Genomic DNA, 19,399 nt, shown 5'->3' with positions numbered 1-19,399 from the left:
GACCGCTGTGGGGGGGACCGCACGTCGTTTTTTTTTTAATCATTCATTTACTTTTTTACTGCTCAATATAGACACGCCCACCGGCAGCTGTGATTGGTTGCAGTGAGACAGCTGTCACTCAGCGTGGGGAAGTGTCTGACTGCAACCAATCATAGGCGCCGGTGGGCGGAGGAAGCAGGGAATACGTGATGGATTAATGAGCGTCCGGCATTTTCAAAAAAGGAGAAGCCGCCATAGTGTGAACGCCGTGAAGCGCCGCGCCGGTGATCGTGGATCGGTGAGTATGAGATGAGAGAGGGGGTGGGAGGGAGAGACCGACATGGACAGAGAGAGATAGCGGCAGAGACAGAGAGAGAGAGACTGACCGACAGACCGACCGACAGAGAGAGAGAGACCGAAAGACCTGCGTTTATTATGTCAAAAACACATGCAGATCGCTAGTAAAAAGCAAGTGAAACGCATTCTTTCTTTGAAAATATGCGTTTAGACCTTATTAAAATGCTGACAAAAAGGCAAAAACAATTGACATGTTGCTTCTTCAAACGCAGGGATTTTGACAAATTTTCCGCAACTAAAATGCAGCGTTTGTAAATGCATCGCGCGCACAAGAAAGCTGTATTTTCCATAGACTTTGCTTGGAAATCACAACGCATGCATTTTGGCTTTAAAACGCTGCAGTTCAAAACGCTGCTAAAACGCATGAAAAAAAGCAAAGTGCGCACATAGCCTTAAGCCTGCTTTACACGGTACGACCGATTGTGCGATTTCACAATCGATCGTACCCGCCCCCGTCCTTTTTGCATCACGGGCAAATCGCTGCCCGTGTCGCACAAAGTTAGTAACCCCCGTCACACATACTTACCTCTCGTGCGACCTCGCTGTGGGCGGCGAACGTCCACTTCCTGGAGTGGGAGGGACGTTCGGCGTCACAGCGACGTCACACGGCCGCCGGCCAATAGAAGCGGAGGGGCGGAGATGAGCGGGACGTAAACATCCCGCCCACCTCCTTCCTTCCACATAGAGACGGCGGCGGCCGCGGGAGGCAGGTGAGCTGCTCATCATTCCCGTGGTGTCACACGGAGCGACGTGTGCTACCACGGAAACGATGGTCAACTAAATTAAACGATATTATGGAACCTAACGAGCAGTACCCGACTCACGATTTGTGAGCGATACTGCGTCGCTAGGAGGTGTCACACAGGCCGGCATCGCCAGCGATGCCGGATGTGCGTCACAAAAACCGTGACCCCGACGATCTATCGCACGATAGATTGCCTGGTGTAAAGCAGCCTTTAGGCTATGTGCGCACTTTGCGTTTTCACCTGCGTTTCCGCAGCGTTTTGAGCTGCAGCGTTTTTATGCCAAAAGGCATGCGTTGTGATTTGCAAGCAAAGTCTATGGAAAAGGAAGATTTCCTGACCGCACTTTGCATTTCAAAACGCTGTGTTTAATTTGCATATTTTGTGGCAAAAACCATGCTTTTAAAAAAGCATGTCAATTGTTTTTGCCATTTGGGTTTTGCACTGCAAAGCTGAGTTTTTGACCAAAGTTCTGCAACAAAAAGGCTGCAGTTTGAACTGCATAGTGCGGTCTAGAAAACCAAATTCCCATAGACTTTTGCTTGAAAAGCAGAACACAAACATTTTGGCATTAAACGTTGCAGTTGAAAAAGCAGCAAAAAAGCAGGTAAAAAGCAGGTAAAAAGCAAAGTGCGGTCGCACCCTTAGGCTGGAAACACATCTATGCGAGTAAAATCGTCTCCACGAGATACCTTCCATGATTAATCTGTAAGTTACAGTAAATAAACACACACACACCAGAAAAAAACATTTATTAGAAATAAAAAACACTAACAAATTCCCTGGTTCACCAATTTAATAAGCACCAAAAAGCCCTCCATGTCCGGCGTAATCCAGTAAAATGGTCCATCGTCGCTTCCAGCTCTGCTGCATGAAGGTGACCGGAGCTGCAGAAGACACCGCCACTCCTGTCAACTCCACGCGGCAACTGAGGTGAGTAGCGTGATCAGCTGAGCTGTCACTGAGGTTACCCGCTGTCACCGCTGGATCCAGTGTCAGCGGGTAACCTCAGTGACAGCTCAGCTGATCACGCTACTCACTTAAGTTGCTGCGTGGAGTTGACAGGAGCGGCGGTGTCTTCTGCAGCTCCAGTCACCTTCATGCAGCAGAGCTGGAAGCGACGCTGGACCATCCTGGATTACACTGGACATGGAGGGCTTTTTGGAGCTTATTAAATTGGTGAACCAGGGAATTTGTTTTTTATTTCTAATAAATGTTTTTCTCTGGTGTGTGTGTGTTTATTTACTGTAACTTACGAATTAATCATGGAAGGTATCTCGTGGAGACGCCTGACATGATTAATCTAGGATTTAGTGGCAGTTATGGGCTGCCATTAACTTCTTTTTACCCCGATTTGCCAATGCACCAGGGCAAATCGGGAAGAGCCGGGTACAGTCCCAGAACTGTCGCATCTAATGTATGCGGCAATTCTGGGTGGCTGCTGGCTGATATTGTTGGGCTGGGGGCCTCCCCATAACGTGGAGCTCCCCATCCTGAGAATACCAGCCTTCAGTCGTATGGCTTTATCTGGCTGGTATTAAAATTGGGGGGACCGCACGCCATTTTTTTTACCATTTAATTATTTATTTCACTGCACGGTATAGACACGCCCACCGGCTGCTGTGATTGGGTGCAGTGAGACACGTGTCACTCAGCATGGGGGCGTGTCTCACTGCAACCAATCATAGGCGCCTGTGGGTGGGGAAAGCAGGGAATACGAGATTGTTTAATGAGCGGCCGGCTTTTTCAAAATAGTAAAAGCTGCCGGAGCAGTGTGAATGCCGTGCAGCGCCATGCCGGGGATCGGGGAACGGTGAGTATGAGAGAGGAGGGGAAAATGACCGACAGACTGTGAGAGAGGGACAAAGATAGTGACGGACCGACAGAGAGAGAATAGAGAGCGAGAGGGAGAGACCGACTGACAGAGAATAGTGATTGACAGACATTGTGAGACATCACTCGTTTCCAGTGTTTTAGGAAACATGCGAGAAATGTATTTAGAAAATCGCATGTCACTAGGATGGTGTGAGTGCCATCCCGTGACATCCGATTATTTACACGCTCCCATAGACTTGCATTGGAGAGACTCGCAGTAGAAACTCGCAAAAAAGCAGCATGCTGCAATTTTTTTCTCACTCCAATTTGGACTGAGAAAAAAATTGCAAATGCGAGCTGAATCATTCACTAACATGTGTCCGATTCCAATGCGAGGTTTTCTCGCATTGCTCTACTGCGAGAAACTCGCAAGTGAGAAGCAGCCCTTACACTGATCGTATGAATGTACCCTAATGAGTGAGTAAATCAATCAGACTAAATAGGTGACTCCAACAATGAGTTAGAAACTTAGGCCACGTGCATACATTGAGTATTTGGTGAGTTTTTACCTCAGTATTTGTAAGGCCACGTGCACACGTTGAGTTTTTTACTTCAATATTTGTAGTCAAAACCAGGAGTGGAACAATTAGAGGAAAAGTATAATAGAAACACGTCACCACTTCTGTATTTATTACCCTCTTTTGGTCTTGGCTTAAAATACTGAGGTAAAAACCTCACCAATTACTCAATGTGTGCATGTGGCCTTACAAATACTGAGGTAAAAACCTCACCAAATACTCAATATGTGCATGTGGCCTTACAAATACTGAGGTAAAAACTCACCTAATACTCAATATGTGCACATGGCTTTACAAATACTGAGGTAAAAATCTGAAACCAAATACTCAATATGTGCATGTGGCCTTACAAATACTGAGGTAAAAAACTCACCAAATACTCAATATGTGCACATGTCCTCAGGGTCTCCTTCAGATCAGCTTGTTTTTGGTCCCTGTGCTGTCCATGTATGTGATAGTCCACACATAGACATGACTAAAGGCTACTTTACACACTGCGATATCGGTCCCGATATCGCTAGTGTGGGTACCCGCCCCCATCTGTTGCGCGACATGGGCATATCGCTGCCCGTGCCACACAACATCGCCCAGAGCCGTCACACATACTTACCTGTCCGGCGACGTCGCTGTGACCGGCGAACCGCCTCCTTTCTAAGGGGGCGGTCCGTGCGGCATCACAGCGATGTCACTGAAACGTCACTGAACCGCCGCCCAATAGCAGCGGAGGGGCGGAGATGAGCGGGACGTAACATCCCGCCCACCTTCTTCCTTCCGCATAGCGGCCGGGAGGCAGGTAAGGGGAGCTTCCTCGTTCCTGCGGCATCACACGCAGCGATGTGTGCTGCCGCAGGAATGAGGAACAACTTCGTTACTGCTGCAGTAACGATTTTTAAGAATGGACCCCCATGTCGCCGATTAGCGATTTTGCACGTTTTTGCAATGATGCAAAATCGCTTATCGGTGTCACACGCAACGGCATCGCTAATGCGGCCGGTTGTGCGTCACAAATTCCGTGACCCCAACAACTCCGCATTAGCGATGTCGCAGCGTATAAAGCCCGCTTTAGGCGGGCTTTGCACACTACGACATCGCAGGTGCGATGTCGGTGGGGTCAAATTGAAAATGATGTACTTCCGACATCGCATGCGACGTTGTAGTGTGTAAAGGTTCGATGATACAATTAACGAGCGCAAAAGCGTCTTAATCGTATCATCGGTGCAGTGTGGGTGTAATCCATAATTACGCTGACGCGACGGTCCGATGTTGTTCCTCGCTCCTGCGGCAGCACACATCGCTGTGTGTGAAGTCGCAGGAGCGAGGAACATCTCCTACCGGTGTCACCGCGGCTTCCGTAGGTTATGCGGAAGGAAGGAGGTGGGCGGGATGTTTACATCCTGCTCATCTCCGCCCCTCCGCTCCTATTGGCCACCTGCCATGTGACGTCGCAGTGACGCCGCACGACCCGCCCCCTTAATAAGGAGGCGGGTCGCCGGCCAGAGCGACGGTCGCAGGGCAGGTGAGTGCATGTGAAGCCGGCGTAGCGATAATTTTCGCTACGCCAGCTATCACAAGATATTGTACCTGCGACGGGGGCGGGGACTATCACGTGCGACATCGCAGCATCGGCTTGATATGTCGCAACGTGCAAAGCCCACCTTAGGCTGTGTGTGCACGTTGCATTTTTTCATGCGTTTCTGCAGCGTTTTGCGCTGCAGCGTTTTAATGCAAATTTGCATGCGTTTTGATTTCCAGGCAAAGTCTATGGAAATTTGGGCTTTCTTGTGCTCACAATGCTTTTAAAAATGCAGCGTTTTAGGTACGTAAAATTTGTCAAAATCTCTGCGTTTGAAGAAGCAGCATGTCAATTGTTTTTGCCATTTGCATTTAGAACTGCAAAGCAGAGTTTTTGCCCAAATTTCTGCTACAAAAAGGCAGCATTTTGAACTGCATAGTGGAGTTTAGAAACCCAAATTCCCATAGACTAAGCTTGAACAGCAGAACACATCCATTTTGGCATTAAACGCTGCAGTTGAAAAAGCAGGTAAAAATCAGGTAAAAAGCAAAGTGCAGTCTTAGCCTTAGCAGTGTCTTTGTATTGAAAACACATCCCATTTTAAGCAATGAAAAAGCATGTAACAAGTGGTCAAAACGCGGCCAAAACGCAAGAAAAACGCAAGCATTTTTCCTGCGTTTTTGTGGTCACAAAGAAATTTGACATTGACAAATTCTGCCAGAGGATGCGTTTTTAACTGCAAGGTACAGGACGCAACGTGCGCACATGGCCTAATAGTATAGTTAAATATAGTTAATTAGGTTAAAAAACACACAGGTCCATCAAGTACAACCTCTCGCTATCAGTTATACATTCTCTATCGCTAGAAAATAGTCCACAATGCCAATTATTGCAAGAAAAGCAGCTGCCTCTTATTTAAATCCTGACATAATATCTGCCATTAAAACGACTTGTGATATGGCATCCCACAATGTGACTGCGCTTACTGTGAAGAATCCTTTTGTATTTAGCTGAATAGCGTTTCCTGCACACATATGAATGTCTCATGGTCCTTTGTAAGGTCTTTGGAAGGAATAAAGGCCCCGTTACACGCATTGACGGATCTAACGATATATCGCCGGGGTCACGGATTCCGTGACGCACATCCAGCATCGTTAGCGATGTTGTTGCATGTGACAACAAGGAACGACCGTTAATGATGGAAAATACTCACTTTATCATCCATCGTTGACACGTCGTTTAGTGTTGAGCGAGTATGCTTGTCACTACTCGGTACTCGCACGAGTATCACTGTACTCGGGCTACTCGGCGGGGACTGAGTAATCTCGCGATACTCGTGCTGTACTTGTGGTCTTCATCCCTGCATGTTGGCGCTCTTTTGAGAGCCAGCCCTCATGCAGGGATTGGCTGGCAGACCACTGCAATGCCACAGCCCTGTTAGTTGTGGAAATGCAGTGATTGGCTGGCCTGCACACCGAGCCTTTATACCGGCGGGCGCGCTGTGCTCTGTACACAGCCATCCAGACAGTCAGTGCAGGGAGAGTGCTGCTGCTTCAGGGAAAGGTTTGCGGCCCTTTATAGTTATTTCCGTAGCAGGGCTGCAAAAACTGTGACCAGAAGTCCTTCTCAGGACTATTGTAGTTGTATACAGGCAGGCAGGGTATAGCTAGGTCGGAGTACAGGAGCAGAGTCCTTCTCAGGACTATTGTTGCTGTATACAGGCAGGGCAGGCAGGGTATAGCCAGGTCGGAATACAGGCTAGTGACCAGAAGAGTCCTTCTCAGGACTATTGTAGCTGTATACAGGCAGGCAGGCAGGGTATATAGCCATTCCTATTGGTGACCGTATACCAGCCTTCATCATATCTGGGGCTGGTGTACACAGTCTAAAACAGTCCTGATAGTGTCAGACTTCTCAGTAATTGTCGCTCCTAAAAACCTGTTAGGTTCTTATTGAGTCCGTGCTTGCATTTAAAAACCGCACGTGTGTGGCTGTCGGTGGCAGCGTACAGGTGCACTTGTGTGCGTTTTTCACAAACTAGTATATAACGCAAAAGTCTAGTGAATAATACACGTCAGCAGTGTCTGATAGTGTCAAACTTCTCAGTAATTGTCGCTCCTAAAAACCTGTTAGGTTCTTATTGCGTCCGTGCTTGCATTTAAAAACCGCACGTGTGTGGCTGTCGGTGGCAGCGTACAGGTGCACTTGTGTGCGTTTTTCACAAACTAGTATATAACGCACAAGTCTAGTGAATAATACACGTCAGTCAGCAGTGTCTGATAGTGTCGAACTTCTCAGTAATTGTCGCTCCTAAAAACCTGTTAGGTTCTTATTGCGTCCGTGCTTGCATTTAAAAACCGCACGTGTGTGGCAGTCGGTGGCAGCGTCAGGCTCTACATTGTCCCTGGATAGAGACGTGCATGATGGCCTGTAAACCTGAAGTGCCCATTGTAAGGAAGTGGGTCTATTGTAGTATAGCCCTTAGGCAGGGCAGCCAAAAATTTGGAGGCTCCACATTGTCCCTGGATAGAGACGTGCATGAGGGCCAGTAAACCTGAAGTGCCCATTATAAGGAAGTGGGTCTATTGTAGTATAGCCCTTTGGCAGGGCAGCCAAAAATTGGGAGGCTCCCAATTGTCCCTGGATAGAGATGTGCATGAGGGCCTCAAAACATTGTTCCCATTGCAAAGGAGCGGGTCTTCTGTCGTTGTAATGCCCATTCTGAAAGAATGGGCGAAAAAATTTACCACTGGGGGTATACCTGAAACAACGGCCTAACTATTGTAACGGTCATCATGGTGGCGCATGAGGAGAAGGAGGAGCAGTCCAGCGATTAGCCAAAGTCCAGAAGTGTGTACCCATGGGTGAGTGGAAGTACATGGCAAATTCCTGTTACAAACTTTAAATTCTGCTGTCATTTGCTGGTGGTGTGGTGAAGTCTGGCCCAATCCAACCCTTGTTCATCTTGATCAGAGTCAGCCTGTCAGCATTTTCAGTTGACAGGCGGGTGCGTTTATCTGTAATGATTCCACCTGCGACACTAAAAACACGCTCTGACAAAACGCTAGCGGCAGGGCAGGCCAGGACTTCCAAGGCATAGAGAGCCAATTCATGCCACGTGTCCAGCTTGGATACCCAATAATTGTAAGGCACAGAGGAATGTCGGAGTACAGTTGTTCGATCTGCAAGGTACTCATTGAGCATCTGGGCAAACTTAGGATTTCTTGTGGCACTACCCCGCACCTCAGGGGCTGTGGTATGTGAAGGGCTGAGAAAACTGTCCCACATCTTAAAGACTGTTCCCCTACCTCTGGCGGATTGGACTTGTGCCCCTCTCGGCTGTACGCCTTGGTTGTCCACTGATTCCTGACCTATGCCGCTAGCGTTCTGTGAGGGGAATGCTTTGCCTACTTCCGTGACTATGGCCTTCCGGAACTGCTGCATTTTGCCTGACTTCTCCGCCTCGGGAATAAGAGACATAAAGTTCTCCTTTTAGCGTGGGTCTAACAGTGTTACCAACCAGTAATGATTGTCGGCCAAGATGTTCTTAATGCGAGGGTCACGAGACAGGCAGCTTACCATAAAGTCAGCCATGTGCGCCATACTCTTAACAGCCATCACTTCAGTATCCTGACCATCACGATGACTGAACATGCTGTCCTCCTCCTCCTCCTCATCATCTACCCTGTCCTCTGGCCAGCCACGCTGAACCGAGGATATGACTGCATGTCATATCCTCAATTTGGCCGGAGAGTTGCTCCATGTCTTCATCCTCCTCCTCGTCATAGTCCTCCACTGCACGTTGTGATGAGACGAGGCTGGGCTGTGTGTTATCACCCACACCCACTACTGTTTCTTGCTCCAACTCATCGCCCTCTGCCTGCAATGCATCATGTTTGTTTTTGAGCAGAGACCATTTTAGAAGGCAGAGAAGCGGTATGGTGACGCTAATAATGTCGTCATCGCCGCTCACCATCTTGGTGGAGTCCTCAAAGTTTTGGCGGATGGTACATAGGTCGGACATCCATCTCCACTCCTCAGGTGTTATGTGTGGAGTTTGACCCATTTCCCGACGGCTTAGGTGATGCAGGTACTCAACAACTGCCCTCTTCTGCTCACATATCCTGACCAACATGTGCAGAGTTTAATTCCAATGCGTGGGGACATCACACACCAGTCTGTGAGCCGGAAGATGCAAATGGCGCTGAAAGCCGGCAAGGTCGGCTGAAGCAGTAGGTGCCTTTCGAAAATGTGCAGACAGGTGGCGAACTTTTACCAGCAGATCAGACAGCTCTGGATATGACTTTAGAAACCGCTGAACCACGAGGTTGAGCACATGGGCCACACATGGAACATGTGTCAGCTGGCCTCGCCTCAAAGCCGCCACCAGGTTCCGGCCATTGTCACACACGACCTTTCCTGGCTTTAGGTTCAGAGGTGTGAGCCAGTGATCTGCCTGCTGTTTCAGAGCTGTCCACACCTCTTCTGCATTGTGGGGTTTGTCACCTATGCAGATTAGCTTCAGCACAGCCTGTTGCCGCTTCGCCGAGGCAGTGCTGCAGTGCTTCCAGCTTGGGACTGGTGTGGAGGGTAAAGTGGATGAGGATGCTCAGGAGGAGGAGGAGGCTGAGGAGCATGACATTCCGGAGCTGTAGAGTGTGGGTGAAACCCTGACTGAGGTAGGGCCTGCAAACCTTGGTGTGGGAAGGATGTGTTCCGTCCCTCGCTCAGACTGGGTCCCAGCTTCCACAATATTAACCCAGTGTGCCGTCAACGAGATGTAGCGGCCTTGCCCACAAGCACTTGTCCACGTGTCTGTGGTTAGGTGGACTTTGGCTGAAACAGCATTGTTCAGGACACGTGTGATGTTTTGTGACACGTGGTTATGCAATGCGGGGACGGCACACCGGGAGAAATAGAGGCGGCTGGGGACCGAGTAACGTGGGACAGCTGCCGCCATCAGGTCGTGGAATGCTTCTGTCTCCACCAGCCTAAAAGGCAACATTTCCAGCTCAAGCAGTCGTGAAATGTTAGCATTTAGAAGTGTGGCATGTGGGGCGTTGGCACTATATTTGCGCCTGGGATCAAAGGTTTGCTGAATGGATAACTGAACGCTGCGCTGGGACAAGGACGTGCTTGATGATGGTGTTATTTCTGCGTGGGCAACTGCAGGTGCAGGGCCGGAGGAGGCTTGTTCGTGGGCAGCATGGACAGGGGATTGGCTCGCATGCACAACAAGCGAAGACGTAGCAGTGACATCAGCAAGCACTGCTCCTCGACTCTGTTGTACATCTCACAAAGTCGGGTGCTTGGCTGACATGTGCCTGATCATGCTGGTGGTGGTCAGGCTGCTAGTTTTGGTACCCCTGCTGATGCTGGCATGGCAGGTGTTGCAAATGGCCTTTTTAGAATCATCTGGAGCCAACTTAAAAAACTGCCAGACTCGGGAAGGCTAACATTTGTACAGGCACCTTGTGTCGTGTTGTTGTTCCGGGGAACAGTTGCCTGACTTCTGCCTGGGGCCACCACCCTGCTTCTTACTGCCTGTTGGGATGCTACGCCTCCCTCCCCCTGTGCACTGCTGTCCTCGCTCTGCATATCCTCCTGCCAGGTTGGGTCAGTTACTGGATCATCCACCACGCCGTCTTCCTCTTCCGCACCCGGCTCCTCCTCCTGACTTCCTAACAATTGTGTCTCATCATCGTCCACCCCTTGTTGAGACACGTTGCCAACTTCGTGAGAACATGGCTGCTCAAATATTTGGGCATCTGGACATACAATCTCGTCATCACCCACTTCAACAGGAGCTGGCGAGAGGCCAGAATGTGTGAATGGAAACGTGAACAGCTCTTCCGAGTGTCCAAGTGTGGGATCAGTAATGTCCGTGGACGTGTACTCGGCCTGGTGGTAGGAAGGAGGATCAAAGGAGGATCAGGTTCTGAAATATGCGGTGCAGTATCACGGCTACTGACACTTGACCGTGTGGAAGACAGAGTGTTTGTGGTGGTGACAATCTGACTGGAAGCATTATCCGCTATCCAACTAACAACCTGTTGACACTGGTCTTGGTTCAAGAGCGGTGTACTGCTGCGGTCCCCAAGAATTTGGGACAGGATGTGCGAGCGAGTAGATGTGGCCCTTTGTTGTGGCGAAATTAGAGCTTGCACACGACCTCGGTCTCTGCCTGCACCACCATCACGTCCACTTCCTTGTTCGTTGCCAACGCCCTTGCGCATTTTGCAATGCTGTGCTGATGTGTATTCACTAGACTTGTGCGTTATATCCAAGTTTGTGCAAAACGCACACAAGTGCACCTGAACGCTCCCACCAACAGGCACACACGTGAGGTTTTTAAATGCAAGCACGGACGCACTAAGAACCTAACAGGTCTCTATCCAGGGACAATGTGGAGCCTCCCAATTTTTGGCTGCTCTGCCAAAGGGCTATACTACAATAGACCCACTTCCTTACAATGGGCACTTCTGGTTTACAGGCCATCATGCACGTCTCTATCCAGGGACAATGTGGAGCCTCCCAATTTTTGGCTGCCCTGCCAAAGGGCTATACTAAAATAGACCCACTTCCTTACAATGGGCACTTCTGGTTTACAGGCCATCATGCACGTCTCTATCCAGGGACAATGTGGAGCCTCCCAATTTTTGGCTGCCCTGCCAAAGGGCACTTCAGGTTTACAGGCCTTCATGCATGTTTGTATGCAGGGGCATTGGTGAACCTCACAATTTTGGACTGCTCTGGCAAAGGAAAATACTACAAAGACTCACTTCCTCAAAATGGGCACATTAGACTCAAGAGGCCTTCATGTACGTCTCTTCTCAGGGACATTGGAGTGCAACACAATGTTTTCACGAAAAATCTTTCATGTAATCTCCAAAAGTAACATACACCAGCTCTATCTCACTATTGGGTATGTGCCCTTAACATTTCCGCCATGAAAATTCATTTTGGTGTCATTTTTGAAGGTTTTCTGGTGAGTCCGTAAAAATGGCGTAAAACGCAGACAAAATTGTTCACAGCTGTGACTTTTGAGTGATAAATGCTTCAAGGGGTCTTCCCCATGCTGTTGCCATGTCATTTGAGCACTCTTCTGAGACTTTTGTGACATTTTTAGGGTTTCTACATGCTGCCGGGGGGTCATTTCATAAAAATACTCGGGTCTCCCATAGGATAACATTGGGCTCGGTGCTCGGGCCGAGTACACGAGTATCTTGGGATGCTCAGCCCGAGCCTCCAGCACCCGAGCTTTTTAGTACTCGCTCATCACTAACGTCGTTCCTTTTTAAAAAATCGTTGATTGTTGAGCACACAAGTTGTTCGTCGTTCCCGAGGCAGCACACATCGCTACGTGTGACACCTCGAGAACAACGAACTGCAGTTTACCTGCGGCCACTGGCAATGACTAAGGAAGGAGGTGGGTGGCATGTTACGGCCGCTCATCTCCGCCCCTCCGCTTCTATTGGTCGGCCGCTTAGTGACGTCGCTATGACGCCGCACGAACCGCTCCCTTAGAAAGGAGGCGATTCGCCAGCCACAGCGACATCGCTAGGCAGGTAAGTACGTGTGACGACTCCAAAAGATTTTGTGTGCCATGGGCAGCGATTTGCCCGTGACGCACAAACAACAGGGGCGGGTGCTTTCACCAGCGATATCGCTAGTGATATCGCTGTGTGTAACACCCCCTTTAGTCATGTGCCAGTAGCCAATGTGCTAATGCACATAAGCATATTTCCACACTGACTAATGGTTTGCAAGGAAAAATATCACAGCATGCAATATCCTGGTTTAGAATATAGATCAAAATAGTGTATGCAAAAGAGGAGAGCTGCTACAGTCGTCAACAATATAGATTAGCACACAGAGATAACTAGCTGTCTTGCCATATTTCATATCCAGTCTAACATATTTTGGAATTTTATGCTCTACCTCCATTCTTATAAAATGGATAGCCTCCTTCTGTTTTGCTGCAGAATCTACTACTCAGTATCTGAGACAAGACAAAAGCCAGCACTTAAACAAGCAGGAACTTTATTCTTATTTTCTACAAACCTATTAGAATTGTATAATAATGCAACATTTAATTTCCTATTAAAAATAAATTCCTTTTTTCTATTTATACAGGATTTGTTATGGATATGATCAATCTGTCAGAGTGGTTGTATAATCCTGATGTTAAAAATAATCATTTTGAGTGCAGCTATAATGTGTGAGTTCTTATGGGCTAATTCATTCCACCTACTCAGCCTGTCTGAAAGTTAATACGTTTTGAAAATTAAAGCTTGCGCTGAGCAGTGTTAGATCTCTGCAGGGAGGAGTTACATTGAGGATCTGTTAATGAGGCTATGAGGCGGAGATTAAATAAAAAAATTCAAAAACTATTAAAGATTATATAGTCATACTGCCATGCAGTCTTCAAAGTAAGTACAGCAACCATATCAGAGCTAAGAGGTCTATTTAATAATTTATGCATCTCATATTGTAAAATCCTGTCTGTGAGAGACCTGCTTGGCATGGGAATAGGTAAAACAATCAATATATTCCAGACATTATAAAATTATGAATACTTTACCTGCTTCTTTTGAAGTTTGACTTTTAAGATTTGTGAATAGAAGTTTGTGAATAGAAATTACTAGAAATGAAAACACTTTTAGGAGTTTTTGCATGTTTATTCTATTTTAAACATTTCTTCAGAGATGAATGGATCAGGCTAAATTCAAATTCACCTGTTTGTGCGGCTTTTTCCAGAAAATTTGATTCATAGCAAAGTTATACTCTGGGGTCTTTTAAGGCCCAAGAGCATAATTAATGTAAGATATAAAAAATAAAAAACTGTTTATACTCACTTCTCCAGCTATGCCTGTTGCTCTCTACTTGATGTCCAGACCTCCACACCCTCTTGACATCTTGGGCTGAGTGTTCAGCAGGCCCCAGAGTGAACTACCTATGCACAGTGATCCCTGGGACCTGAAACAGAAGTTATAGCCCAGTTTTCCCTCTAGGCTGTGACTTCCTAATAGAAGTAGGCCCCAAAGCATACTCAATGAGCTCTAAGGTGTGCTCGCAGCCAGGCTAGAGTGAAATTTGGGCCGGATATGCAGCATAACAGAGGCATGGAGTACTGGACAAAAAGGCAGTGGTTGTTAGAGAGGTAAACAGCCAGAAAAAGATTAAAAAGAATAAAAATATAACAATTTTATGATGGTTCCTGTTGCTCATTCCCCACTATCCGGTGTGTTGTGCTTCAATCATTTCACATCTTCAACCCAATGTTTGCTAAAGCCTGGGTCTTCCAACTGCAAGTAGCTCTGGAGCAAGAACTCTTTGCCATGTGGAGGCAGAAACAGAAGAACGGATACCAGAAAGCAGGCAGGGGCAGCCGTACAGGAAAGGGGTTTTTTTATAAGATTTAGTTGTAAAGTGATGTGAAATACGTTGGCACTATATAAATAAAATTATTAACCTTTTTGCAAGCCCTCTACCCTTTAGCAAGATGGAAGCTGCAGCTGGCTGCAACTTTGCTGAATTTACATGTCCGAAATTACAAAAATATGTGCATTCTCCAGAATGTGGATATTTTTTTGGATATTCAAGTACAAGTCAATTTTTTACTCAAATTCACCCAGCTCTACTTTTATGAGGTTCTTCAGGTTTTTCTTAGTTTTAGTACTAGATTGATCATGCATCAAAGAGAAATTTTACCAAGAATGAAGTCTTAAGCTGTGTCCGCACTTTGCGTTTTTTCATGCGTTTCCGCAGCGTTTTGAAGTGCAGTGTTTTAATGCCAAAATGCATGCATTGTAATTTTCAAGCAAAGTCTATGGGAAATTGTGATTTCTTGTGCGCATAATGCAGTTAAAAACGCAGCGTTTTAGTTGCAGAAAATTTGGCAAAAACTCAGCGTTTAAAGAAGCAGCATGTCAATTGTTTTTGCCGTTTGTGTAGCGTTTTGCTATCATTGGAGTCAATGAGAAATGTCAAAACGCACACACAATCAAAATCCCAGCGTTTTTTTTGATGCAGAAAACATGCTATTTTTACAAAATAAACGCAAGTGTTTTTGACTTTATAATATGGGAATAATATGTCCCTTCACACACACACACACACACACACACACAGTCCGACAATTAAATTAATAAAAATCCATAATTTAATGTTATTTTATGCATAAATATTAAAAAATAGTTATAATTTTAATAAAATTAGTAATTTTGTGTATGATTTTAATCATGATATTTGTTTTCCTTTTTTTCGTTTTTTTTCACAGTGTTTGAATGTTTAAACTTTATTTAGTAGTGTATTTTTATTCAAAACGCATCTGACTTTAAGCCTTGAAAAAGCATGTAAATCGCGGTAAAAACACGGCTAAAACGCGGTAAAAACGCAAGCGTATTTTTAGCGTTTTTGTGGTTAAAACCAAATTTGCCAAAGACAATTTCTGCCAGAAGATATGTTTAGAACTGCAAGTAACTCAACGCAAAGTGCGCACACAGCCTAAGAAATCGAATTCATCTTTTCAAGCTAGTGTGCAGGTTTAAGTAATTGTATTGTAATCTGTGGAGAAGGCAATGCGGAAATCCAAAGTAAATATCAAAGAGCGTTCATGCCACTTTAGAGATAACCAATTCTATTCCAGTAGAATTGAATTTTACTCAAACGTTTGCAAACATTCACATTGCAAATTTTGCATATTCTTTGTAAATCACTTCTACATGGATTCATCATATTGATTCAGAATTTTCGTCTCTTTTGAGAGGCTTGAGATGGTTCTGCGCATGCGTTTGCAAGGTCACGGTGCACATCGTGATATCATGAGATCCTGACCTTTAGGGTACTTGCACAAAACCCTACCAGACTTCATCAAATCTGGAAGTCCTGACTCACAATCACAATCTAAAGATGCTACAAGGCTTGGAAAAGTGACAGTGAGAAACAGAGGGGCTAAAGAGATAATGTGAGCATTTTTTACATTTTTTACATCTAACTTTTATTATGCACTGAGGTTTATAGAGACCCCAGAACATAATAAGGGACATTATTCTCCACAAATCAAATTTCCTGAAAAAATCCTCATGAACAGGAGAATTTCATTTTCCCCCCAATCTGTTCATCTCTATGTCATAGGCTAATGAATATTCTACCTAAATACTAAGGGGGCAATTCATTAAAGTGTTTTTGCTAAAAAAAAAAAAAAAAAGCGAGCGTAAAACAGTTTGAAAGAACTTAATATTGTTCAAAATATTGTGACTTTTGGTGTTTTTTACACCAGTCTGAATCAGCTCCGTCAAAATAGGTGGATCTGAGAAGGAGCTATAATTATATGGTGAAGGCTACAACACCTATCAAAATCAACAAAAGTGCTAGCATTTCTTATGACAGAATTCCTACCTCCAGTCCAGTTATTACATGATCTCTCTATATTAGATTGTCTAGAGGGGTGTTTCCCAAACTCCAGTCCTCATCATGGCCCCCAATAAGTCATGTTTTTAGGATTTCCTTACTATTGAACAAGTAATGGAATCATTATCAAGGCATCACCTGCACTATATTAAGGAAATCCTGAAAACATGACCTGTTGGGGGTCGTGAGGACTGGAGTTTTGGAACCACTGTTCTAGAGTAATGCTAAATAAGTTTAGAAGATATATGTGTTAAACGTTTGTCCCAAGTTTCTGGTACAGAACGAGTCAACTAATAGGTGGTGTAAATTTAGATTGGACAGCCTAACAATACACCAAATATTAAGAGTACATAGACTATCTACTGTCTAATCTAACTTTACACTGTCAAAAATGTTGTCAGCTCTGCGAAGTCTTTATTAAGTTACCCAATATTGCCTATTAACATTTAATTTTAACTTTTTTTTAAGTGTACCAAGAGAAGAAATTGATAATGAAGACAGGCTTATAGTTGTTTGGGTTGGCCAAGAAGACAAAATAGTATGTGGACTAACAAAGCACACAACTTGTGAAGATGTGGTGGAAGCTCTTCTTGAAAATCACATTTCGGTTCACAACAACAACATTTTACTTGGTAGTTACAAGGAATATTGCATTATGGAAACCTGGAAAAACTTCAAGTGTGTTTTGCCTCCATCTTTGAAAATGTTAAAACTTTTAAAATCATGGGGGGCAGAAAAAATGAATGTACGTTTTTTTCTGTTGAAGACATGTACCTTACATCCATGTTTAATGTGGTGGACTTCACAAAAAAATCTAGCCCTCAATAATGGCAGGAGTCATCACAATTCAACATTTCATGTTCATGATTTTCCTCTACGTACAAGAAGGAGAATTGTACGAAAAGCATTTAGAAAACTGGAAAAAATGAAAAAGGATGTAGACTGCCCTAAAGAAAACAATGCCCAACAACTCATTGACATAATAATATCCCAAGATACCATTATTAAACAGCAGCTGGACAGAATGAATCAATTGGATAACCAGCTAGAAGCATATGATTCATGTCCACAGAATTTGGGGGGTACTGGAGAAACTGTTGGGGGAAGTGGATTGTATTCAGCTAACAGACTTCCAGAAATGTATTGTTTGGAAAATCTACTACATGTTCAGGAGCAAGTAACTTATCAACATATGCTTATTAGGAAGTTGTCAGATGAAATTAAAGTGGAGATGGCGTCTATGTGCATACAAGAAAATGATGACTTTGCTGAAAAAGGGTGCACTGACATGGAGACAAGTATTAAAAAAGAGATAGATGAAAGTCTTCAAGTGGGATTACAACTAAATAGTTTGTTCGGCTATATTCAGAAAGAAATACAGTATATTGATTCAGTACAGCTTCAACAGAAAGCAGAATACGAACTCCTAAAGGATGAATTAAAATCAGTATGTGCTAGCAATTCAAGTAGCTCTTTATGCGGCACGCCTGAACAATTCATGCCTTCTGATGTAAGCCATAGTAAAGAAGGATGTAAAACCACTGCTGCATTGTCTATTACGAATATACAAAATGATACAGATTCAGATACAGGCATTAGCTCTACACATAGCCATGATTTTGAGTCTATCCGGTGAGATAATCTATCCAGACATTTGCTGTTTTTGCTTTGGCAATCGAACAATAAACTGAAATGAACGTTGCTTGCAGTGTTCCTACCAAGAAAATAAGGCTAGAGTCACAGGACCAAAGATCCACTCATCTGAGATAATGCTAATGACACTGATCAAACTTTGATCCAAGTTTGATCGGATATCCGCATAGTGTAATCCAATTCTCTTAGATGGTATAATCAGATCACTCATGGAGAATGACATTTCTCCATCTTCTCCAATGTGTTAGTCCATGGAATTGGTCTACAGTGTGATATCATCGAGTGCAGCCCGATGATTTCCACACTCTCATTGACTTGAATGGGTGAATGGCATCCGATTTATGAGTCAATTTACAGCATGCCGCAATTTATTTACTCATGCCCAATCGGTATGAGAAAAAAATCACTAATCAGCACTGTATCATTATATATCATTATAACAACAGAGGAGAAAAGTCCAGCTCACCAAACTGCCTTGCTGGTAGAATCCAAATCCTGCACACGGAGTGTGGCTAGGCAGCCAATCAATTGTAGAATATAGAAAATTTCCAGAGCCAGGAATAGCAGGTTAAAAGTCCATTTTCTTAAATATGAAGTAAAAATCCAGCAGGTACAGCATATATGTCGGATGGCTTACAGAACTTTGCGTTTCGACGCTCAGGTCTTAATCATGTTCTAGAACATGATTAAGACCTGAGCGTCGAAACGCGTTGTTCTGTAAGCCATCCGACATATATGCTGTACCTGCTGGATTTTTACTTCATATTTAATAAAATGGACTTTTAACCTGCTATTCCTGGCTCTGGAAATTTTCTATTTTCTACATTATATATCATTGGTCTGATAGATACGGTGGTGTTAGTGAACCCTAACTGGCAGAATAATGACTACAGATTTATTTTTACCACATTGTATATCATGAAAACGCTACGGCATTATTACTCAAAAAAGCAATTGGTGTAATTTACGAAAAGAGATAAAAATTTGCTACAGTTAAAAAAAAAACCTAGTAAATTACATATAAAGCAAATTCATTATTGACAAAAAAACATTTTTGTGTTCTGATCTTTTTGTACAATACATTATTAAAATGTACACAAAATGCATCACACTGGAGACCTAGGCTTTAGAACATTGTAGCAGATTTTCAGCTATGAGAAGTATTAGGTTTGTATGGATTTCAGATTCTGGATGGATTTGTGGTCGAACTTGTAGACCTTGATCTTATATCTCACTGTATATTAGCTCAGCTAAGCTTTTAAGGATTGTGTCTGCCAATTTGCTTGTCTGTGACTGATAATATCCAGTTCTGAACTATAATACTGGCTAGAACTTAGGATTCATAG

The 19,399-nt window shown here is 44.6% G+C and overlaps 1 protein-coding gene across 1 annotated transcript in view; it reads left to right on the top strand.

The window, feature by feature from the left end:
* Positions 1 to 18,634, top strand: part of RASSF9 (Ras association domain family member 9) — a 61,270-nt gene extending 42,636 nt beyond the window's left edge. The window contains exon 2 of the mRNA XM_075342427.1: positions 16,869 to 18,634. Coding sequence (XP_075198542.1) covers positions 16,869 to 18,036 — 1,168 coding nt within the window. The 3' untranslated portion in view covers positions 18,037 to 18,634. The remainder of the gene's footprint in view (positions 1 to 16,868) is intronic.
* The last annotated feature ends 765 nt before the right edge of the window (positions 18,635 to 19,399 follow it).

This window comes from Anomaloglossus baeobatrachus, chromosome 4, assembly GCF_048569485.1.
Source record: "Anomaloglossus baeobatrachus isolate aAnoBae1 chromosome 4, aAnoBae1.hap1, whole genome shotgun sequence".
Taxonomy (NCBI): Eukaryota; Metazoa; Chordata; class Amphibia; order Anura; family Aromobatidae; genus Anomaloglossus; species Anomaloglossus baeobatrachus.
The sequence above is the reverse complement of the archived record's forward strand: the minus strand, read 5'-3'. Positions and strand labels throughout refer to the sequence as shown.